The sequence below is a fragment of the Adiantum capillus-veneris genome, chromosome 3 (genome assembly GCF_014529385.1).
Source record: "Adiantum capillus-veneris isolate H3 chromosome 3, ASM1452938v2, whole genome shotgun sequence".
In the NCBI taxonomy this organism is placed as follows: Eukaryota; Viridiplantae; Streptophyta; class Polypodiopsida; order Polypodiales; family Pteridaceae; genus Adiantum; species Adiantum capillus-veneris.
In genome coordinates this window covers 95,012,877-95,037,814 of record NC_140933.1, presented here as the reverse complement: position 1 = coordinate 95,037,814, position 24,938 = coordinate 95,012,877, and the positions used below count along the sequence as shown (strand labels likewise).

The following is a 24,938-nucleotide window of genomic DNA, read 5'->3' as shown; positions in this document are numbered from 1 at the left end:
GTGATACTTGCTTCCACCATCATAGCTCTTAAGAGACATTTGCAAAAGAAAGAGTGGGCACCTTTTCTATATGAAATCAGAGAGTTGGCTTCCAATGAAGATTGTTCTGGATAGAGGAACGATTGCAAAAGGTGTAGAATCAACATCTTTGCATTAAAATTCTAAAGAGTATTTATGTCACGTCACCTCTAGCATCAGGACCATGGAAAACACATGGTAAACATAGATAGGGTACCTAGAGCACACCATGGATACAAAGTTCAAGGGTAGAGTCTATGCTAGGGCCACCAGACCACATGGGATCATCAAGAGGCCATAGATGGCCACAAAGGCGTGTACTCGAAACACCGTGGCTTGAACCATGCTTGGCCAATGATCAACCAAGTGTGAACAGATGCAACTCCTATATTTGTGCGGCAAGTTTTAGGCAATGCTCCTATCCTAGGGAGCTCCTTGGAGAGCTCTTCTAGGTGCAAAGGCGTGCAATGGCTTCATCACAATTTCCCAAGATTCCACATATTGAGTGATACAGTGACTTCTTTGGTTTCAACAAAAATGAGAAACTATAGAGTTTTCAACCCAAAACAATGTTGTGGTTGTTGACTTTGGATGGATGATGCAAATCTTGCAGCTTCTTGTTTCTACATTGTTTCGAGAGGCAAGAAGACACAAATAACTTTGAGCTAATATCTCTGTCTATCCTTACCTGGAAGAAATGTTATTTTATTTCAATGCTTCACACACTTTTATGATTGTTCTCGCATGGCTGATATTTTATCACGTTCCCATGCTTGTATATGTATCATGTGTTCAAACCACCCTTCAAAAATGTAAATACCTTCTCTTTTGGCAAATGATAGCATCATAAAACTGTGAAACAATGGAAGAGAACCAACCACATTTCTTCTATGGAAGGAATAGTTGCCTCTCCTTTGCTTTGGAAACCTCTTGAAACAATGTATAGAAAGGAGCTACAAGATTTACACAATGCGATAGAATTAATTTCAATGCTTCACACACTTTTATCATTGTTCTCGCAAGGCTAAGGTTTTATCAGATTCCCATGCTTGTATATGTATCATGTACTCAAACCACCCTTTAAAATGTAAATACCTTCTCTTTTGGCAAATGGTGGCATTATAAAAATGTGAGACAATGAAAGAGAACCATTATAAAAATGTGAGACAATAAAAGAGAACCAACCACATTTCTTCTATGGAAGGAATATTTGCCTCACCTTGCTTTGGACCTCTTGCAACAATGTATAGAAAGGAGGAGCTACAAGACTTGCACAATCCATCCAAACTCTACAAGTACAACACTGCTGCTCAAAACTAGAAAGGTTTTGTTTTTGTTGAAACCAAACACCTTGATAGCTTCTCGGGTGAAATACACACAAGTAATCCATCTTTCAGCGTCTCCCTCGCAATAAGCGTGCAAATTGCTGGATTCCCTGTTTTGCCCACCGCATGGAATCTTGGGAAATACTCTTAGAAGACTCCTCAAAATATCTGTCGTTAAGCATACAATTTTTCCATTTTACTTTTCCAAGCTAGAATCAGCAAGCTGGGAAGAGCCTCCAACCACCGGCAAGCCTGCAGGGGCAAGAGGCAAGTTTCCCCCTCTTGGGAGTAAAAAGTCTTTTTCTACCATGTCCATGTTCCCTTGTTAGTCACACCACTCAAGAGGTGACATTGATTGCCCCACAATAATGCATTTAAGGGCCAAGGTCAAGAGGACGCACATTAAGCATACATGCCAGATTTCCAACTTGGTGTGTCCCAAGTCTGGTACAATAATTTCAGAGCTCAGTCGATTTTCCTACTACGAGCAAATCCGATCCCTTAACCGCGACACACATGGATTCAAGTGACGAATCCCGCAAGAATCATACGAACGCTACATTTTGATCCATGTCACCTGTGACGAGTTTGATCAACTGGGTTCCTTTTCGCCTTCTTCAGAACAAAGAAGATCTGCAAAGTCAAATTCCATCAAGATGCCTCCCATACTTGTTGCTTCTATGTGCATTTCGTAAGGTATGCCTCAGCACAAATTCAATGTTGTAGAGGAAGGTTTTAAAAAGCAAGCAAGAACGCTACTTGTAAATTGCCCAAATGATACCAATAAAGTGTAATCTTGCAGAAAAGCTCACTTACATACTCGAGTATTGAAAAATGTAAGAAAATAATACAGAGGCTAACTTTATAGCTGATGCAGTCCAAGTGACTTGTCTTACATGTGCACGAGAATGCCATGAAAAGAAATCCAACAAATCATTCATTTAATTAATCATGTGTGTGGGACTTTGACATTCACGTGTTCGCAATTATTTATAATCCCAATTTGTCTTCACAAAATCTCATATTTCACCATTTTCACCATTAACACAGGTCATCTTTTGCACCCTGGAAACCTCCAAGTAGTGCGGTTCCAGATATAGAACAACATAACAAAGATGACCAACAGCCAACCCTCGTATACAAGTCACATGTGGGAGCACCAAGAAGGATTGACGGCGGGAGCGGGAGCGTAGTAAGCAGTTAGATGACGTGGGAATCTGCAGCAAGTGCAAAAATAGCATATACCGCGGAGCACGAACGATTGGGTCAGCGAAGTTACGCGGGCAGGTTGGATAGGCCAGTGCCTGAGTCGCATAGGTGAGGATCTGAGTTCGAGTCACAGACTGAGGCGGAAGCCACGTCGACACTGCCATTTTGGGTTTTTGTACCCACCCCTGCCTCGAGATCCCCTTGCATAGCCGCCTTGTCGTCGATCCCATGTAAACAAGTAATCTGGAAATGGCCAGATTACATTTGTTGATGTTACAATCAGTAACAGCACCTCCAGAATTTTAGCTGGGAAAAATTTGTGGGTAGGTGTGGTATACAGCACCCCTCCCTCAAAGAAAAAAAGATGTCAGCAAGAGACCATGAGGTGCTGTACTCCAGCCTTGGCGATTGGCAGTCTCTTTTTGCAAGGCTTCTGCCATTGAGGGTTTAGCCCTAAGTGTACAACACGCTCAATTCAAAATTGTCCACTTGCTGCACTTCATGCGCCACTAAATTGGTGGCGGCAAAGAATAAGACTACTCTCTTCAATAGAATTTATTCAGCTGTGTTAGTAGTTATGCTGTTAAGCTGAAGATGGGAAAACTCCTTCGAAAACACATCACCCATTCCAGGAGTTGCAGGATGAGCAACCGTACTTCAACCTTAAGCATGTCTAGCCTCGCAGACAATTTGGATCGAATGCTCCTCCTGTCCCTGGAAGTTCTCATTTCTGCCAGGGTGCGGGATGATTCTCTCGCAATAATTACAAAGGAATTGATAGATGAACCCTGCCAATCAAAAGAAGAATCATAGTCATTCCAAACAAAGAAGTTTTGCGCAAGAATGAACAAGCAAGCATCAAAGCACATACAAGACAATAATCCACTGCTCTAAGGCAATCATTTGTTTTCAACAGCAACAAGATTTCTCGCGGTAACCTCTGAAGCAGCAAAGAGATCTCTGACACAAGCTGGGATGCATACATCTGCATAACAGTAAATAAAAATTAGCCAGCATCACCTAGAGGCTAGAATTACTGCTACTAAACATAGAGACAATATGTGCCTTGCCAATGTGCTAACACAAGGCAAGTGTGTGCTTCTAATCCTTTTACACTGCCTCTGCTTGTAAAATTCCATCGGCAATGAAATTTCAATCTTTTCACAAATCGATTCGATGTATCTTGGATGCTTCAGTGAATCTCATTCAGGGAGGATTGATAAAAGAAGCATCATAACGAGCTCTTTATAATGTGCACCCTTGGTAGAACGATGATGAGATAACCTCTTTCAAGATCAGCTTCCATTTACCTTATCATAATTGAAGAGGCACGCTTGTGCAAAATGCAATCAAATCTTTCATAGAATAGGTGTGGCTTGAAATTAATAAGTGACCTGGTCTATATAGTCTATTCCAGCTTGCGGCACATCAAACCTGGAGTAAGGTGAGTGGTGTCAAATGATAGGATTAAAACTTGGAACATAGTAAAATGGGGTTCAGCAGACGACAAGAAGAGAGGCGAAACTGAACATTGACAAAATGCTCAACAGGTGCAGCCAAGTCTGCACCTTCAAATAGCTGCCCCAAATCTGTGCCTTCACCGTCACCTTGCATCCCTGCGCATTGCCTGCTGTCCACCTATCTTGCTTGCCCCTGCAGTCACCCATCAGCCTCCCGTCCCCCATATCTATGACTTTCACCTCACCTCCCTGCTCTTTCCCCCGCTGCCCTCATCATCCACTCATCTTCCTTGCCTCTGATGTCAGCCACAAGCCCTTTGTCTCAGCAAAGTGAGGATTGCTGCTAGTGACTGTCTGATTCTTCAGCTGCCGCTCCTCAATTTGCCCTTTGCAACACCCATCCCCCCCCCCCCCCCCCCCCCCCCAAATAACGGGAGGGGCACCACATGCCAACGGCAAAGAACAAACTGAACAGACTTTAGACGCTTCAAAACAACTGGACTGAAAGAGATGCATCACACATGAGACGGGGAGTGGGGAAGTTCCACCCAAGAGATCATTGGCCCCAACCTTGGCACCTTTTTCAATATTTCTTTATATCGCTTGAACTCAATACAACGCCGGTACTCCATCCTATGCACCTTCATGCAGAAGCATGCCAGAGAATGAACCCTAGGCACATATTTAAAGGCCCCTTGGCCATGAAAAAGCAGTTACATGAAAAGCTTCAATACAAGCATCTCGTCCCAAATGCTGACGCCCAAAGCTGCCAGCATGTTTCAAGGAAATCCGTACAGCTACCACATCATCAACGTAAAACACGGACGTCATACGGCTGCCATGTCATCATCAATTTACGCAACTATTGAGTCTGTGCGCGCTCTTGCTTTATTCATTGTCTTTAGGTCCCACGTAGGTCCCTTGGGCCCCATCAGACAGGGTCCCATAAGTTGGTGGGAACTTCTTTAAAAATTGCCCCACACAACGAGGTTCTGTAAGTTGGTAAAACCTCTTCCACTTCTTCTACTTCTTCTATAGCTTCTTCTTAGGGTTTAGGTCCCTCGACTGGGATCTGCACGTCGGCTTAGGTCTTCAACAGCGTGACACGTCAGCAATTTGTGACATCCCCCCTTCTTGAAAGAAGAGTAATCATCCGCGATTACAAGTATAACTGCAAAACAACTCAAGTTAGCTAAAAAAATTCCGAGGGTCATTCCGAGGGACAATCAGTTTTCTCATTCCAGATCGGAGCACTTGATATCCTGGGTCGTTGGCTTCCCATAAGAATCTCATCCAAATAAGGAGTATATTCTCATTTCAGATTGGAGCTTTTGATATTCTGGCAGCAAAATTAGCCATTACACCCAGACCGCGCTGATCTGTAACGGGTGCCTCGATGCACTAAAATTACATACCAAGGCAATCTCACCCAATTAGGAATATTCAATGTCACAATGCAACACAAATGCTCACATATGCATGTTACAAGACATAGAAACAAACAGTCACCGATGAATACTCCCCCCGCAAATAACCATCCTAGTCCGGGCCATGAGTTGTTCAACCACTCCCTCATCACTCCTCCCACAAATAACCTAAAAAGGTTCGGGCCATGAGATATAGAGGCCTTTTACAACCAAACGCTCCCCAGACCGCAGTCTGCGTCGCTTGGAGGTGCTCAGAGTAACCACTGCTCGGACTTCTTAATACTCTCCCCACGAATAACCATCCACGTCCGGGCCATGAGTAACAACGACAATACTCCCCCAATAAATAAGCACAAGGGTCCGGGCCATGAGTAAACACAGCACTTTTCAAACATTCAATACTCCCCTCGCAAATAACCACAAGGGTCCGGGCCATGAGTATCTGCAAGCATTCTCAAACACTAATTATCTTCAGTACACCTCCCGGGAGCAAATCACCAAGCATTGAAACTAGTATTAAAACCAGAGTCAAACAATTCAAATTGGCACCAAACAGGTTAAAAACAGATACCATCCATCTCAAACAAAATTCAAGAAACTGCTAATTCAAACTGAAAAAGAATTCTCAACGTCAGCCGAACTAGAAAGACGATTGGCTTTCCATTCTAAGACTTGCACCAAAAATTAGGGTTAGGTTTCTTCTAGAAATTTGTAGTCGACTGCAACAAGGTCCATAAGATCTTGGACAGACAATGTTCCTGTAGCAATGATGGTAGCCCCAAGATATAGCAATCACACTAGACCTCCACGGTTATCAGCTCGAGAATTGACACTTGGTGAGAGTGTTCAAAAATTTTGAGTCGTAATCTGCTTGGGTTTCCATGGCAACCATTTCACGGGATACCCCCCTCTGCCAGAAGCTGCACTCCAAAGGAAGATGTCTAAAGAAAGACATGTAACTTCGGGCAAAAATTTTCTTGAAAGCTTGCCAAGTCCTTGGAGTGGGCGGATTGGTAGCTATAGACATCCACCACCTCATGGCACTGCCTCTGAGAAAAACGGTGGCTCGAAAAAAAAAAATCTTTGATCCTTCTCTTGCAAGTGGTCTTGGGTTCTTTATGGCTTATGCCCCTTAAGACAGAGCGATGGCGTCCCATGCGCGACGGACTAAAGGTGGGAGTGGCTGATAAGTCTGGGATTGGAAAACAAAGATTCTTTGATAAAAGATTTTGAAGAATTTGGAAGCGGCTCTGTCTGCTCTTTGATAGGACCGGTACGCTCTCAAAAAAGCACATGATTGGAGCTTTGATACCACTGTCACGGGATGGGCACCACGTGCCAACGGAAAAGCACAGAGAAAACAGACTTTCGACGCTATGCACGACACACGAGACGGGGAGTGACAGAGTTTTCCACCCCAAGAGAGCACTGGCCCCAAACCCTAGCGCCTCTTTCGGTACTTCTTCATATTGTTTGAACTCAATACAACGCCGGTACTCCATCCTCTGCACCTTCACGCAGAAGCATGCCATAGAATGAGCCCTAGGCACGTATCTAAAGGCCCCTCTGCCATGAAAAGCTTCAATTTCTAAAAGCATCTGGTCCCAAACGTTGATGCCCAAAGCTGCCAGCGCGTTTCACAGAAATTCGTACAGTTGCCACGTCATCAACATAACAGGCAAGCGTTTGTACCGCTGCCACGTCATCAACAATTTACGCAAGAATTGAGTGTGTGTGTGTGTGTGTGTCGTGCGCGCGCACGCACGTGTGCTCTTGCTTTATTTATTGTCTTTAGGTCCTCTCGGCCCCATCAAATGGGGTCCCATAAATTGGTGGAAATTTCTTTAAAAATTGCCCCACTCGGTGACGTTATGTGAGTTGGTAAAACTTCTTCTGTTGCCTCTTCTTAGGGTTTAGGCCCCTCAGCCGGATCTCCAAGTCGGCTCAGGTCTTCGGTAGCATGACACATCAGCAGTTTGTGACACCCTCCCTCCCAAAACCAAACAAGAAGACACTTCAACCAGCCAGTAGCCTTCAGTCTTTTCTGTGGTAAACGTTCAGTCTTTTAGGCTTAGTGCTATCAGGGAGCTGCACTTACCTAAGAGCGGCTCTTAAGCTGTTTATCAATCTTCTTCTTCCTTCTTGGACGCGAATCAGTAAGTGGCTGTTGATTCTGGGTGCAATAGCTCCCACTTGGGAACAAGGACTTCTCGGGTGAATTTGCAGCATTCCTTCAACTTGCAGGCCCTTTATTTCCAACAGGTACTTGCTACAGGTGACTGGTCCCTTTGGACTGATTTTAGTTTAGCATGGAGATTTCGATAGATTTGCTTAGTACACCAATGGAAATGGTGTTTATTTTTCTCTCAAGTCTCCTAACCTATTTTAACTTTTTGTAAAAAAGACAGAGTCTTGCTGTTTATTGTGAAACTTTGTTATTCTCATCAAGCCTTACTGTTGGAATTAGGCTTGTAGAGAAACGCACACAGCTTGGAGAAGACGAAGGAAGCTCAAGGCACACAATAGAGAGTGTGTTACTTAGTGTGCAATGGAAAAGATGGATAGCCCTAGAGTGATGGGCGTATATACAATGCTCGGGGGGAAAAACCTCCTAAGGAGGGAAAAAATGCCCCGACGGTCCTAGTGTGTTTACACACATCACTACCACATGTATATGGTAACAAATCCCCCCTGGAGTGATGCGGTGAACGAGAGCTGGCACATGAGTAAAGGGAAGTGCCATGCCCTGAGGACATGATCAGTCCACAAAGGGGAGTAAGTCCAAAAGACAATGCCTTAGTGAAAAGATCTACAAGGTTGTCCTGTGTTGGCACATAAGCCAAGTTGATCTCTCCTACTAAGAGCCTCTCCCTGACATAGTGGTAATGCACCTCAATGTGCTTTGAGCGAGCATGAAAAACTGTGTTCCTCACAACTGCCAATGCGCTCTGACTGTCAATGTAGATAGTGTTGGCAGTGTCCTGTCCAACACCCAAATCAGCCATAAGGCATCTGAGCCATACACACTCAATCGTAGCTATGAAGACTGCTCTGTACTCAGCCTCACAACTCGAAGTGGCCACAGTAGGTTGCTTCTTGCTCAACCATGATATGCATGAACTGCCAAGCATGAAACAAAAACCACTTGTGGACACTCGCGTGTCAAAACAACCAGCCCAATCTGAGTCCGAAAAAGCATGTAAGTCTGGCGGCAATGATCCCCCCTTGGGATAAAACAAGCCAAGATGTAAAGTGCCACTAAGGTAGCGGAAAATCCTCTTGACAGCTTGCCAATGCTTAGACCCTAGGCTATGCATAAATTTGTTGACCTGTGAGACTGCAAACTGAATATCTAGCCTCTTGTTGCATACATAAATGAGGCAGCCAACAGCAGTTTGGTAAAGAGTGACATCAGCAGGATCGCCAACATCATGTAGACTCAACTTCAAACCTGTTTCCATGGGAGTGGCAATAGGTTTGCAATCCTCAAGTCCAAACTTACATAGCAATGTCTCTATATAACTTTTCTGACACAAGGAAATACCACCATCACACTGCTTAAACTGTATACCCAAGTAATGATGCAACAACCCCAAATCTTTCATCTTGAAAGTAGCATTCAAATCAACCTTAAATTCAGCAATATGTCTCTCATTTGGTCCAGTGATCAACAAATCATCGACATAAAGAACCACAATGAGAAGTACATCACCCTCACGCTTTACATACAATGTGCTTTCTGTTGGACTATTACGAAAGCCTCGTTTAACCAAATGAGTGTCAGCTTTCTCATACCAAGCACGAGGAGATTGCTTCAACCCATACAAAGCCTTCTTACATCTGCACACTTTGTCCTCTTGTCCTTTTATGACAAAACCGCGAGGCTGCGTTACATAAACTTCCTCAAATATGTCACCATTCAAGAAAGCAGTAACAATGTCTGATTGATGTACATCCCAACCAAAATGAGCTGCCAATGCACATAGAAAACGCACAGTAGTCATACGACAAGTGGGAGCAAAAGTCTCTTCATAATCTATGCCTTTTTGTTGTGCATAACCCTTTGCAACAAGTCGAGCCTTATGGCGATCGATTTCACCATCCGGCTTGCGTTTCAACTTGTAAACCACTCCGTACCAATGGCCTTTTTGCCAGGAGGCAAATCACATAAAGTCAATGTGTCATTTTTTATAAGTGCATCATATTCTGATTGCATGGCAGCCATCCAATTTTCTGAATTATGTGCTTCATCAAAAGACAGAGCCTCCTCAACATCATGTAAGCTAAACACAACCAAAGCATAACAATATGATGCATAAGATGCATGGCGAGAGCCTCAACGAGTACGACTAGACAAAGGTGCATCCAATTTACTGTCACGCAAAGTGTGCACCAGTCATTTTGACATACCTCTAGCCTGCTCATTTTCAACCCTTTCCTCATCAATTACATCATGTACATCTGCATCAGTAATAGACTGATCTATAACATTTTCAGAAACCCCCATAGACTGTACATTTGCCTCATTGGAACTTACATTCGTATTTCCACCACTGAAAAGAGGCAACAAAGTGTCAAAAATGTCCTGTGAGCTTACATTATTGTCTCTAGTACATGACAGCAAGGGCTGAACAGAATCTTCCACAAACACTACATCCCGTGAAACCAGAATACGTTTTGTTTGCGGATGATATAACTTGTAACCTTTGCTTTCAGCACTATAACAAACAAAAATACATTTGACAACCTTATCATCCAATTTTCTACGTTGTGTTTGTGGCACCAAAGCATATGCCAAACAGCCAAAAACACGCATATGCTCAATAGAAGGCTTTCTAGCATGCCATGCTTCATATGGAGTAATAGACTGCAAAGCTTTCGTAGGACACCTGTTAAGTACATAAGTGGCACACATGATGGCCTCAAGCCAAAAAGAATGCGGCAAAGCTTTACTTTTGACCATACATCGTGCCATTTCCGTCAGTGACCTGTTTTTCCTCTCAGCAACACCATTTTGCTGAGGTGTATAAGGCACTGTACATTGGTGTTTTATCCCATGACTAGCCAGAAATGCATTGAATTCATGAGACATATACTCCCCTCCTCGATCGGAACGAAGGGTGCCCATAGTACATTTCGAGACATTTTCAGCCATAGCCAGAAATTGTTTGAATCACATAAAAACTTCGGACTCCGCTATAAGCGGAAATATCCATGCATGCCTGGAGTAATCATCAATGAAAGTCACAAAATACAGGTAATTGCCCAAGGACGGAGTTTATATGGGGCCACAAACATCACTATGCACAAGCTGCAACCTGCATGTGGCCCGAACTGAACATCCTTTGGAAACTTAGAACGCTGCATCTTACCCAAAATACAGCCTTCACAAGCACGTTTGACAGGTGCTTCAAGAGGCGGCAAAGAAGCAACCATATCAGATTTCTGCAAACACAGCAAACTAGCAAAATTTAGATGACCAAAAGATGCATGCCAAAGTTTTGCATCTGAAATAGCCCTTGAATCTGCAACAGCATTTGCAAAATTTTGTCCACACTTGTCATACAAAGTCAGCTTATACAACCCACGGCACAAAAGGCCAAATGCAACAATTTTATCACCAAAACTAAGATCATGAACTGTATATCTGTCATCCACAAATTTGACTACAAGTCAAAGTCTAGCAAGTGCGGATACAGACAAGAGATTCTTCTTGATCCCAGGTACATAAAGTGCATCAACAAGTGTGAAGGAACTGCCATTTGCAGCAATAAGCACAATCTTTCCCAACTCCCTGAACTGGATAAGAGGCATTGTTGGCACGAGTGACTGAATTCCCATGAGGGACAGACTCGAGAGAGGTAAACAATTCACGATGTGAGGTAATGTGCTTTGTAGCACCACTGTCAAAATACCACACATGTGAATCTGAAGCAACTGACAAGCATGCATCATGGACAGCAGGATTGTAAGTGCACTCTGGGCTAAAAGCCCATTCTGCATCAGCATCAGCATCACAGTCTTCTTTCACAGAAGACTCAACAATGGCTGCATTTGTAGTGGAACCAGCATTTACAGTGGAACCACCCTCTTTCTTCTTAGCCTCTTTGGCCTTCAACTTAGGACACGACTTGATCAAGTGATCATTAGCTTTGCAATAATGGCAACGCATCTTCTTTTTGCCCTTATCACCAGAATTGCTAGACGAAATACTGCCAGCAGAAGCATTAGTAACAGAAGTTTTGCCACTCGCAGCAGAACCATAAGAAGTGGCTGCATTGTTGTTACCACCCTTTCTGTGAGAAGCAATAAAAGCCTGTTCAGCTGCACGCTGTCTAGTCCTGTTTTTTTTGGAAAGTGACTCTTGCAACAGCAATGTGCATAACGCATCAAACAACTTCTGGATTTCCTTGGGTCATAAGTCTCCAAGTACTAGCAAAAGTCTGGTAGGAAGCTGGTAAGGCATCAAGAACAGTGTGCACAAGGGAACTGTCTGAAATGACTTCATCTGCAGAAATAAGTTGCTCATTGATATCCTTCACGCTAGCAAGAAAAGTGTCCATATCATCTTCCTCATGCATAATCTTTGACTCCAGCTCTTTACGCAGCAAAGCAATTTTAGCCTCATTGCTCATTGATATCCTTCACGCTAGCAAGAAAAGTGTCCATATCATCTTCCTCATGCATAATCTTTGACTCCAGATCTTTACGCAGCAAAGCAATTTTAGCCTCATTGCGACCTGCATAAAGACCAGCCAAAATATCCCAAGCCTGTTTTGCAGATTTTGTTGAACGAATGCGAGGAACAATGGTGCGCTTCACAGACAACGCAATCAATGCATGAGCCTGCGCATCCTTTACTCCCAACGGGCTTGTTCTGTCGTAGGCAAAACAACTCTAATTGCAGCAATCCTTGCAATAAGACCTGCAACATCCTCAACATCGCCTGCATTCTCAGAACCAGGACGTACATCAATGCCCTGCACAATATTCCAGACACTCTTTGACACAAGAACGTGTTGCATCATATAAGCCCACATAGGGTAATTGTCCCCATCCAACCTGTCCTCAACAGCAAACATCTTGAACACATCTGTGTTGTTGTCAGCCATGGTAAATGCTGCACCTGATGTGAAAACTGCCCGAAAATAGGAGAAACGGAGTGGGAACAACACGTGCTATATAGCACAAACCGTAGAAGACTGTAAGGCACCTGTTATGCAAAAGACGGCACTGACAGAAACTTTGCACAAAATGACGAAATAGCCTGTGCAGCACTGTCTGTAGTGGAAACGGAGGCCGAAATGAGCCCAAATCAAAAATCTGAGCAGACCAAGCTCTACGAGTACTCCCGCAATATTTGTCGACCTGCGAACGCTCGCCAAAGCTCACTGAAATCGGAGAAAGTGAGCAGGCATGTACCGGAGCAGCTGGCGATTAAGCCCGAGAGGACGCAACCTGCTCTAATACCAATTGTTGCAAATAGGGTTGCAGAGAAACGCACACAGCTTGGAGAAGACGAAGGAAGCTCAAGGCACACAATAGAGAGTGTGTTACTTAGTGTGCAATGGAAAAGATGGATAGCCCTAGAGTGATAGGCATATATACAATGCTCGGGGGAGAAAACCTCCTTAAGAGGGAAAAAATGCCCCGGCGGTCCTAGTGTGTTCACACACATCACTACCACATGTATATGGTAACACTTACAAGGTTACATCAAGACTAAGTTGCATGAACTATCTTCAACTGGGAAATGGCATGTCTGAGCAAATGCAAGGGAACGCCAATCTACATTACTATGAAACATTGGGGTATGCTTAAATTTCATATAGAAAAAGATTAGGACACATGCATCCATATAGTTTCAATAGTGATTAACAAATAAAAAAGCATTTAACAAATTGATCAAAGACTAACAGCACCTTCATCATTTAATGACAATCACGGTAAATGGAAAGAAACAATACGTGATTAAGAGCATTATATCCAGTTAAGAAAACCCATTTTCTCAAAAGGCCACCTCTTAACACATGAAAAAGTAGCTGTTTCATATGTTTTCCTGAACTAAATAAAGGTGAAACTTTTCATTTCAGGATTGTCAGGGTCTTCCCATTAGACAGAGGGTGCTTCCATATACATTTCAAGACCTCCGCTCAGGTCAATTGATTCTTGCACAGAGACCTATGGAGTTTAGAATGCTATAGGCTATTTTGACAGATGGAGACGGGGTATTAACACGTCTAGTATCAGAGAGCGTCTTGCAATGATAATCACAACTCAGGGGATGATCTCAGAGTATAAGCCACATGTAGTGAAGATTGGGAGGAGCCGTGGAAATGTTTTTGATGACAATGTCATACCGACCAGTGGTGGCCAGTCACATCAAGGCTGATTCAACATCAGCGTTCCACAATTAATCTCTTCTGGCCTGCCATGGCTTACATGCTAATGGCTTTGTAAATCACAGAAAGATTCAACATCAGCGTTCCACAATTAATCTCTTCTAGCCTGCCATGGCTTACATGCTAATGGCTTTGTAAATCACAGAAAGATTATTAATGTTAACCAACACCATTCCACACATAGCTCCCTTATCCCCTGCCACAAATACATGCTTGTGTCTTTTGTTGATCGTGAAAGGATTTGTTATACATCATTATCACCCAATTTTCTGTTGTAATTTTTGATTGCAGCCAAAGCAAGACAAAAGCCTGGCATGGTAGAAACTCAATCATACACTCACAGAGAAGAAAGGTTACCTGAATTTCTTCTTTATCCTCTTCTGTCCCATCTATTTTTAAATGGTTGATATCTTGCTGGATAATCTTTTTCCAGGGCCTCATCGTCAACACACCCGCAAAAAGAATATACAAATCCTCTCCCGCACCTAATTTGACACTCTGCTTCTTGATCTCATTCACATCCGCAAACACCAGAGCCTGCTAGCAAATTCCAAACTAATTAGTGTTCAATTAAAAACTAAGTAGACTCACCTAGATAAGAAAAGAAACAGTGCCCCTTTTAGATTTCTGCTTTGAAACTATTGATGTCGATATCCTTTGCATGAAGTTGCCAACTACATCTCTCATACCTTCCACAGTGCAGCATAATCATTCCTTAGAGTAGGATTGAGTTCCTTGTATAACCCATGGTCCAATAATACCAACTGTGGAGTCTTTTTGTTACCTGAGTGCAGGTAAAAGAAAGATCAATAATGACCTCAGAAACAGCTTTGAACCTTAATTTACGCAAACAATGTGCATTAATAATCCTAAACTGCAACCATAAAAATTGTGCACTGTATACATCCTGCACTAGCACTCCTAGACTGTAATCGTTATAATTGCATACACAATGCCTAATAAGAAACCACAGCTTTTCTTTGAGTGCATCTGTGATAGCAACGTGATCATATTCACAATTCTTTAGAGTTTCAAGTAGCTCAGGCTTCTTTACATGGTAGCTTAAGAGCAGGAAAGAAAAAAGTAAGGCCATTGAGGCTCCGTGTGTCGGCAGGTTATTGGCGCAAGCCGCTAAAGACACACAGGTTGCAAACCCTCTTTAGACACAAAAGTTGTGAAAACGCAAGGACTGTCAACCTGCTCTCCAGCAGCAGAACCAGCTCTAGTGGACACGCTCCAAAGTGCTCACAATCATGACAAGGTAATTCTCAAAGGCTATTGGGATGGAACCTGACTGCAGTGCCTGCGTCTGTTGAGCTTGTGTGGCTCAACATATTAGTAAATCAAAGACCACTGCGAAAAAGGTACTATGCCCCCTGTGGAAAATCAGGTTGCCTAGAAACTCAAACCGGATGGTTGAGGCCAGAAGGATAAACTCCAATTCAAACTCGCAAACAACAGTGAATTAATCTCCAAAACTTCACTATACAGTTTTAAATCTCTTATTAGAAAAAGCTACAGCTGGAATCATGCATGTTTGAGAATATGACTTTTGGCATCATCGAGACAGGTAGAAGTACGGCAGACGATGCGAGGTTTCTTAGATGGTTGGAGCTTTTGCATAAGTAGTTTGAGAAGGGTACTATACTCATATTTAAACACATCTATAGATCAATGCACCAAAATTTAAGGCTATATGTCCATGCTTTTGTGTTTCCATGGTTGTTTTTCCATTGTGCAAAAGAACAGACAGACAAGGAAGGAGTCCATCATTAGTGATGTTTGCAAAATTATGTCCAATCTTTTGATTGAGACAAATGCCACAGTCAGAGGATTGGAATGTGACAGAGCTTGAGCTAATGCACGACTATGACATACCGATCATTATTTTCACTATGAAAATTATGTTCGTGAGAGTAGAAAAGAAAGAAAGCTTTATGAACGTCTTCAAGAGACCAAAGTTGGCCTACAAGAGAGAATAGTGTAGATGTGTGTGTCCTCTAGGTATCCAAAAAAAAGGACAAAAGTGCTGAATATAAACCTGCTACGAAATAAAAGGATGTGGAACTATTAAGCATAGGGGAGTACAATCATGATATGCAGAGGACTAGCAAGCTCCATCTGATACCGAACTGGGGGGGTAGTATGGCATGCATAGGTGGGTAGGGAGTGAAGAGTCCCCGCAACATACCAGTAGGGTTTGGAGAAGGCCCACTCTATCTCCACCTATTTTTTTGTTCATGTCAAAGTCAAAGTTCCTTTGATATACTCTCTAGCCTTGTATCTATAAAGTTTATGGTGGATATACCAACGAGGCATTCATGGTTGCACCATAGCCAATACATAGTTAGGAGTAGATTAGAGAGTGAGCTCAATATACAATATGGAATGAAAATAACTTGCTTGTTTGATTGCGATTTGAGAGAGACTTACAAGCTTTAACTATTGGCCATTTATAGGCTCAATGTGGAGAAGTGCAATCAATAATTGGATTGATATGCACCACAAGTGGAAATGGCAAGGGTAATGTGAGCTACCACAAGTAGCATGTGGCTATCAAGTGTGTAGCATGTGTATAGGGAATGAGTAGCATGTGTGAGGCTTTACGGGTTCCATAGGAATAATGTGACTATGCACTTAAATGGTGCATGCTTGGCTTTTAGGGAGTGATAAATTAGTAGGTTTGCTGTGGGAAAGGCTTGAAGTGGGACCCTGGGCTTAAAAAGTGAATTTCAATGGAAGGAAAATCAAAAAAACGCTAAAAGTCCGGAAAACTGAGTCGCAAGCCATTGACGAGCACGTGAAGTTGTAGAGTAGCGCGTCGCATGAGTAGCACTGGCACTGACTGGTGGATGACGAGCACTAAGCACCGATTGTGGGCCAAGTGTTGATAGTGTGGGTGTGCGCAAAGCATGGGCTGCAGAGCATGAGCAATAAATGATACGGAGTGCTGGGCAATCGGCTGATCATTTTTTTAGTGCAACCGGCGACCAAGAGCATGAAGGGTGTCAGGACACCGAGCGTTGGATTGTAAAAGGCAGGGCCGCGGGGTATTGATGAGGCTCTTGTGGTTACGAGTCAGGTGTGTGCCAACCAAAGCGTGGTTCTCCAGCAAAAGTAAGGCGCCGCAGTCTGCAGAGACTTCAAATTTCAAAAGCTTTGAAAAACAGAACCAAAAAAAAAACCCTTTGTTTTTTTTGCTTTCATCCAAAAAATGGTCCCACCACTGTCAATAGTGAAGAACTCCTTCGTGGTGATTAGGCCATGTGCCTCCAAAAGGAGATCCTAGGGGAGAAAGGGTCCCCGAAAAGCTCTCCAAACTTCAAAGTATTACTTTGTCCTTTAGGCCACAAAGTTAGAACACACACACACTGAGCAAAGAAGCAATGCGCAAAAAATCAACTAACAAATTAAGCATAAAAACTATGAAGAATAATCACAACGTCCTTGCTCAATGCTTGAGCCAACTACAACATAAATTGGTGCGGTCAAAAGCTTGCGAAAACCTTTACGCACACTCATATAATCCAATTCTCAGTTTACTCTCTCAAGAAAATTAATTTGACTCAAGAAAGAGAGAAAAACCACAAATCGATGCATGCACAATCAAGCCAATTTGATAAATTAAAAGAAGTGGCCATGTAGACGTACCCAAGTCCAAGGAAAGAGATAATTCGGCTTAAGCTTAATTGCCCTGCGTCTAAAGAATTATGAATCGTTTTAGTGCTTAAAGAGAGAGCACTAAATCTAGCATAGAGATCTTAATAAATGCAATTAGGAAATGCTAATTGCACATTAGCTCTGATTCCACATGTAAAGCTTATGGTGGACATAATACCAATGAGGCATTCATGGTTGCACCATAGCCAATAAATTATTAGGAGTAGATTAAAGAGTAAGCTCAATACACAATATGGAATGAAAATAACTTGCTTGATTGATTGGAATTTGAGAGAGATTTACAAGCTTCGCCTATTGGCCATTTATAGGTGTGGAGAAGTGCAATCAATGATTGGATGGATATGCACCACAAGTGGAAATGGCAAGGGTAATGTGAGATACCACAAGTAGCATGCAGCTATTATGTGAGTGTAAGCTAAGGCTTACCCAACAGTATCCTGGTGCTCTGGGGCATCTACGGGCTTAACCAATCTTTGCCTACAGAACTGGGCTACAGAGAATGAGAACATGCAAAACGGTGTATGCAATATGGCATAAGTTATTGCTACTGCGGCTGCCATAATCGCAAAGTCCGTCAAGCACCGATAGCCTTTGGGAGTTAAAATCCTCTATTATCAACTGTACAGGATGTATCAAGCCTTGAATACTAGAACCTCTTGGTTTGCCAGGTACTACAGGCTACAAATGCCAAGCATAGCAGTGAGAGAGGTTTGGCTTTTAGGGTCCTTTTCTTTTCATATCACTTCCCCTTATTTGATTGCTCCTGCTTAGTTATGAAAGGGTTGATGACGGCTAAGAAGGATCCTTTCTATGCAAAAAACCAAAAAAAAGAACATGCTAGTAAAAATACAGCAACAAGAGAGTGCAGGCTTTCTGCTGCTGCTCCACCCCCCATCTCATGTGCATTCTCTCTTACTCTCCCCATATGTGTCACGTTGATCCATCAAGTACTTTTAAGGCCCACTTGCATTACAATTAACAAGCCTCTTTAAACAATTCCTTATTTATTTGAAGGAAGCCAATGTTTGGAAAGCCCACAAACCGTTTAGACTTTCACTAGACTCATATGGCAATTGTTTATGTGAAATTCATTTGGCTGTTGCCTGCCTTGGAGATTTGCTTCCCTTGGGAGCATGATGTGGTCACAAATCAAATGTTAAGTTTAGTACGTGGTGTGCCTGCTAGACAATGCGCCTAAGCAAGTAAGCCTTGGTAGTAAACTATTGCTGTGCTGTATCAAAACAAGATGCACAAGCTTGAATATCAGGTGTTACTATAATTACCTAAAAATCCGTGTTCATTAGTTGGTGCCAATCTCACCATCATATTGGCTGCATGCGGATCACAATGCACAAATCCATGTCGAAAAATCATATCCGCAAATGCTTCATTCATCTGTCCAGATATCAGAAACATCAAGATGCAAGTAAGCCAGAATAAGAAAGCGAAAACTATTTGTGACTCTCAAGAACTTACAATTTTTGAAATGGTATTTGGTTTAATACCAAGCTTCTGAATTGCCTTTACATCTGTAACTTTCACACCTTCTATGAACTCCATTGTCAGGAGCTTGCGAGTGCTTAGATCCCTGTAGACTTTAGGGACATATATCCACCTTACCAAGTGCGGTGATAAGGTCCGGAAGTTGTTCATGCAATGTTCGCTATTTTTTGCTTCAAGGAGAAAATCAAGCTCCTAACCTCACAAATGTTGTAAAAAATGATTACCAGAAAATTCATCAAAGCTTGGAAATACAGAGATAAAACTATAATTTCAGTAAAACCCTAATTAAATTGGACGTAATAAATATAAAAAATACATTATGCTTTCAGGCATAGCCACCAACCAACTGTAGAAACCCCACAAGTATAAAACAAGCAACCTTAAAAATTATTACAATCGCAATTAGGTCGTTAGCAGTATTTCATGATAAACAGGTTCAAGGTTCAAATAAAACCACAGTCACTCATGAGTTAAAAGTTGGGGAATGCTGGGTCCTGTTGATAAAGAAATGGCATTGATTGTTTTGATGATACAATATTCTAAACTTAGTCTCAATTGCAACTGACGTTTAAAAAAACATACTATCCGACAGAGGATGCCACACGTGTCCACAAAAGCAATGTAACTGCTCACCTTTGGTAGACTGTCTTGCACTTCAGCAATCAGCCACCTGCAACCAGCTACTTATTAAATCATCCGTTGACTTGCAGGATTTAATGTTCTTAGCCATCATGTTCAAATCCAAAAATAGTATACAGAAGGGAGGAAACCCCTCAAAGTGAAATGGCACCTGTAATCATAATTCGGAAACAAGAAGTGAACAGCTGTCACTACAAGCTTCACAGTGACTATGTCCATAGCAGCTGTGTCCGTTAAATGAGCATGTTGAACCTGCTTAGAATAAAACAATGATTACCACAACAACAAAACAGTTCAACTCCTTGGCAAATCAAACAGCAAAAGATTACCTTAACAGCAACTTTCTCTCCCTCGAAAGTGCTTGCCACATGCACTTGAGCAAGCGAGGCACTTGCAAGCGGAATGGGATCAAAGTCTTTGAAGACCTAATATACAAAATCTATATTTACCAACAAAATCTTTTGGAAAAAAAGAGAGGGGCACTCTTTAACCTAGCTTGTACGGTCACCAAATACAATGATCAACAAAAATTGAAATGAAAAGTGAATATAGTCGGGAGGGCTTGCCTCGTGTGGAAGCCGTCCCAGCTCCGCCTTAAACAACTCACAAACTTGCTCAAAAGTAGAGACCGGGCATTTATCTAGCATGCAATCCTTCATAGTTTGTACATACTCTGAGGGTAACAAATACTCCTGGCAATCACACTCTTTATATTAGGACATAAAGTTGTCACTTGCACGGTAAAAGCATCCACTAGAAAACATTAACTTCATCATGGAAATATTATTTAGCATCACACGTATATATTCATGCAAGAAAATTACATATGGATGGCACATTACCAGCTGACCCATATGCTGTCCAAGTTTTATATAGATGCCACCATTTTTGAAGCAAAGTTCTTTCAGTCTATTTGCAGATCGAATGTGTACTTCATGCTTTGACTGTGCTCTTTCAAGACTTTTTTCAGGCAATCCGTACAATGAGTAATTATAGTCTGTCAAGAAGGAAACCTGCATGTAAGTTATCCATTGAGGACACGCAACCAATGCCACTTCCCCATACAATCTTTCTAAACAGCAGTCACTTTATTAGAAAACTTTTTGATGCGATGATACACCAGATTCCTCTGAGCTTTGATTTAAGCATTCCAGCTACAGAGACACAAGCACAATGACACTTCTACTTGCTTTGCTAACAGAAGATTCACAATTTTACATTTTTATGCACACATACAGGCACATATGTATATTATTTTCAGAAGGTCAAAAGATTGTAATCACAACTTTGAAAAGAAAGGCCAACAAACCAATCATGTCAAAAACCACTATATAAATCACTGAAATAATATCAAACATATACTAAAAGGGATGCCTAATTGCTTAGACACACACGATTGTTCAAAACCGACTGCCACCAGAAAAATGGAAAGAAATAGGCTCCTCTGTAATGGCATTGAGGCCATGCAGGTTCAACCTTCCCAAACAAAAAGGACAAATTTGCAACTACAAGTAGAGAGAGCTTTGGCATCGCTGCAACTTTTACCTTTACTGCTTTGGCAAAATTATGTTGGGAGAGAACAGACTCATCACAATGTGGGCAGACAATGGCTGCTGAAAAAAGGGGCCCAGGGGGGGGGGGGTGGCCACCTGGCCTTGTCAACCATGGAGAAGCATAGAGATAAGAGAGAGAATTCACGAGAGAAATACATAAAATAAATGCCTAAAATGACAAAATAAATAAATAGGATCACGTTGGGCATTCACTTGAGATGTATAAACTTTAACACCCTCTTTGCAGCTTAAAGCAGACATAAGTAGGAAGACTGAGTCGATGAAATAGCTAACATGGACTCCGTTGGGTCCTTGGTAGAATCACTGTCCTTGGTAGCCTTTGCCTTTGTCCTTTTGCAAGCTCTTGCCTTTGCCTTTAAGTTTACAATCCTGAGACAAATGACCACGCTTAACAATGGCTCCAGAACTTCTTTTTAGTTTTCGATGCAGCAAGTGCTGATTAATCATTTTTTGAAACTCGAACCCTACTTTGGGGAACCAAGATAGCTTCCACCTCAATGAGAAAAGAGTTGAGATCATCAAAATCCAACTTTTCCTTCGTATTCAGCCCTTAAGAACCTCAGTTTTCAGCCCTAAACCTGCAGATTTTCAGCGACAAAGACCTACAGAAACAGCCCCCAAACCAACGTTTTTGGATTGTAGCAGATTTCAGCCCATAGCGTTTTTGGACAACAGATAAAAGATTGCAGATTTCAGCCCTAGTGTCGGCCTCGTCATCCCCGTCGTCGTCGTCAAGACTTGCATCAGTCTCATGCATTCAGTTTGTACCAGTTTGTGCAATCATAAGTAGACCACTCTCGCCGACGAGAGTGGGGCCTTCGGAGGAGGGTTTTACAACGTCTCTGGTGTTGTATCTCTCTTCTCTCTCTATCTCTCAGTCTCATACACTTGCACGCACAGTGTCCATTCACTTTGTTTGTGATCATAGCATTCTCTCATTAAGAACGGAAGGCTCTACCTTCCATAAGAATAAAAGGAACCTTGAGCACGGTTCGGAGCACTCATCTTGAGCAAAGCGCAAACATTCATTCCGCTGCACCTAACACGTATTCTTCTCTCTCTATCTCTCACTCTCATGCACCTTCATTCACAATGTCTATCCACTTTGTTTGTGATCACCGGCACTCTCATTGAAGAATGGAAGGCTCTCCCTTCCCTAAGTAAAAGGAACCTTGAGCACAGTTCGGAGCACTCATCTTGAGCAAAATTCAACATTCACTTCCGATGCACCTTACATTGGTATCAAAGCTTTGGCAGTGTTCTGTATCACTCAAGGAACGAACCACAAATTATTATTTTTACTTGTTGCGGTCGTAGGTAACCCAAGTCCACTTGGGCATGTCAATTCCTAATCGTGTTTTTGAAGAGTGACAGGAAACCCAAGACAGAAGGGCTTGTCCAGCCTCCCCTTGTGCCTCTTTTCATTCATTGAGAGCGGACCGTGCACTTAACAACCGGCCAATCAACGTGAGGTGGGAAAAAGCAACCTTGGTGTGAGCGCAAGGCCGCCAAGGGGTGCGCCCGCAGAAAAGAGCAGAACTTGGGTGAAGAGAAGATCCTTCTCTAACACAGATTGCAAGCTCAAGAAGAACCTCAAGAACCTCGAGCCCTCAAGAACCTGAAGAAACCAAGAACCCAAGTTCCTCGCGAACTTAAGAACCCAAGACTTCAGTGTTCCTCGCGAACTTAAGAACCCAAGACTTCAGTGTATGGTCATCACCCGAAGCGGAATTGATACTCCGCATGGAGATAATGGGCATGACAGTAGCGAAGAAGAATCTCACCACCAAGGAGGTTTCTCTAACCCTCCTCCTTCCCCATCTATGCCACAGATTGCACCAAATCCTATGGAGGCTTCAGTCAAGTCGATGATGGACGTGATGGTACGACAAGGTAGACAACGAGAAGTATGGCACGAAGAAAGAATGGCAGCCATAGAGCGTGAGTGCGAGCAAGCACGCTTGGCGGCCACAGAAACAAACGCAGACTTGGATCGCGAGCACACAGAAAGAATAGCCGAATTGGCTCGCAAGCGCACAGAAAGACAGTTAGAGTGTGAAGCGCAGATAGACCAACGCATGCAAGAGTTTGTCCTACTATTCTCTAATGTGCAAGTGCAGATTGAAAAGAATCAGGAGAAAGAGACTCTCTCAGTCTCTTCTTCTCCAAAGCACGACACAGGATTTGCATGATAACGATAAGCATGATGAATTGCTTGATAATGATAAGCATGATGATTTACATGATAATAATAAGCATGATGATTTGCATGCTCAAGATGTGATTATTCACGAGCATGATAATTTGCAGGATAATGATGTGATTGTTCACAAGGATGATGGTTTCGTTGCTACTTTTTCTAGTGAAGCTAACCTCACTGCAGATTCGATAGATGACGAAGAACCGATCTTGGCTCTCGAGTCAAGGTCCAAAGAACCCGCACAGGAAGTATTATGTGTTCGAATGATTAGTCGGCACGCATTGTTCGAGTGTTTCATTCGTGATACTTTCCTGTATTTTAGTCACCGTCCTTATGTGATCCCTTTTCATAGGCATGGCCTATTGTACGTTGAGCACAATTCACTCATGAATGAGCACGGATGTATGCGGATGATTCATGAAAAAATGTAATGTTTGCATTCAAGGAATTCACATTCCATGTTTCTTCCTTGGCATGACACAGTATCAGAAAGAGCACAAGAAGGATTGAGCATCAAGCATTGGCATTTCCATTGTGTTTTGCCACAGTTGATTGATTTAGATCAGAGAGTCAAGATTCGCCCCATTGTTTGCGTGTGTTTGATGAATGGTTTGGCACTCCGTCACTTTGTTCATCTGCATTGCATGCACAGTTTTTTCGAAAGAATAGAATTTTTCTAGTCACTTTACATGGAATGGGTATGTTCATGTTTTTGTGCTAGAAGTGGTTTTAGGAATTTTCAGCCTCGGAGATTCTTGAAGAAGGTAGACGCATGACTATAGACGAAGTTGAAGCATTGAAGGAGCCACAGAAGACTTTGTGTCGCTTTCGGCGCGGCCCAAAGAAGAAAGCATTGCAGACCTTTATAAAGTTCAAATATCGCACGACCCACGCATCTGAGTGAACCGGCGAAGAGTCCTTTCCAAGATTCTAGACGCTGTTGGCGATCTCCCTCGACACCATACAGTTCGGTACCAGTACCTCACTTTGAAAAGGAGGAGATGCCACGTGCACATCTAACCCTATGTGTACGTGGACAAGCTACTTCATGACATGGGGACGTGAGTCTGTTCGCAGACCGTGCATGACCAGACACTTAGATTAGATGCATATCCTCTGGTTGCACAGCATGATCATCAAATTTCCATTAGAACCCATCAGGAGCATTTTTACAGTGCATAGACCTATTTTCCCTATTTTAGCCAATTTTCACTTATTAATTTTAAGTGACTTTTGTTGGGAAATGGGTAGGGCAAATTCACTAAGCAAGTATATCAAGAAACCTAGGCTAGCACTTATGGACAGAAGAGGCAGTAGGAACTTCGCGTTCAACAGACACCTTCTCAACAAGACCCCCCACCAGTGGTAAACATAGCGTTTTCAGCCAAGGACCAAGCCTAGCGTTTTTCCTCATTGCAAAGCCTCCAACGTTTTTGCATTGTAGATCAGCCCGGTGACAGCAGTACAGGATATCAGCCCTAGCGTTAGCAGATTCTCCCC

General features: G+C 42.6%; 1 protein-coding gene across 1 annotated transcript in view; it reads right to left on the bottom strand.

The window, feature by feature from the left end:
* Nucleotides 1–2,263: 2,263 nt before the first annotated feature.
* ATH9 (ABC2 homolog 9) overlaps nt 2,264–24,938 on the bottom strand; it is a 60,902-nt gene continuing 38,227 nt past the window's right edge. The window contains exons 2-13 of the mRNA XM_086508902.1: nt 20,507–20,661; nt 20,231–20,356; nt 19,994–20,089; nt 19,816–19,916; nt 19,659–19,695; nt 18,999–19,217; nt 18,806–18,917; nt 14,531–14,625; nt 14,199–14,378; nt 3,424–3,537; nt 3,176–3,340; nt 2,264–2,795 (exon numbers count right to left, since the gene is read on the bottom strand). Of these exons, the coding sequence (XP_086365028.1) occupies nt 2,619–2,795; nt 3,176–3,340; nt 3,424–3,537; nt 14,199–14,378; nt 14,531–14,625; nt 18,806–18,917; nt 18,999–19,217; nt 19,659–19,695; nt 19,816–19,916; nt 19,994–20,089; nt 20,231–20,356; nt 20,507–20,661 (1,577 nt within the window). The 3' untranslated portion in view covers nt 2,264–2,618. The remainder of the gene's footprint in view (nt 2,796–3,175; nt 3,341–3,423; nt 3,538–14,198; nt 14,379–14,530; nt 14,626–18,805; nt 18,918–18,998; nt 19,218–19,658; nt 19,696–19,815; nt 19,917–19,993; nt 20,090–20,230; nt 20,357–20,506; nt 20,662–24,938) is intronic.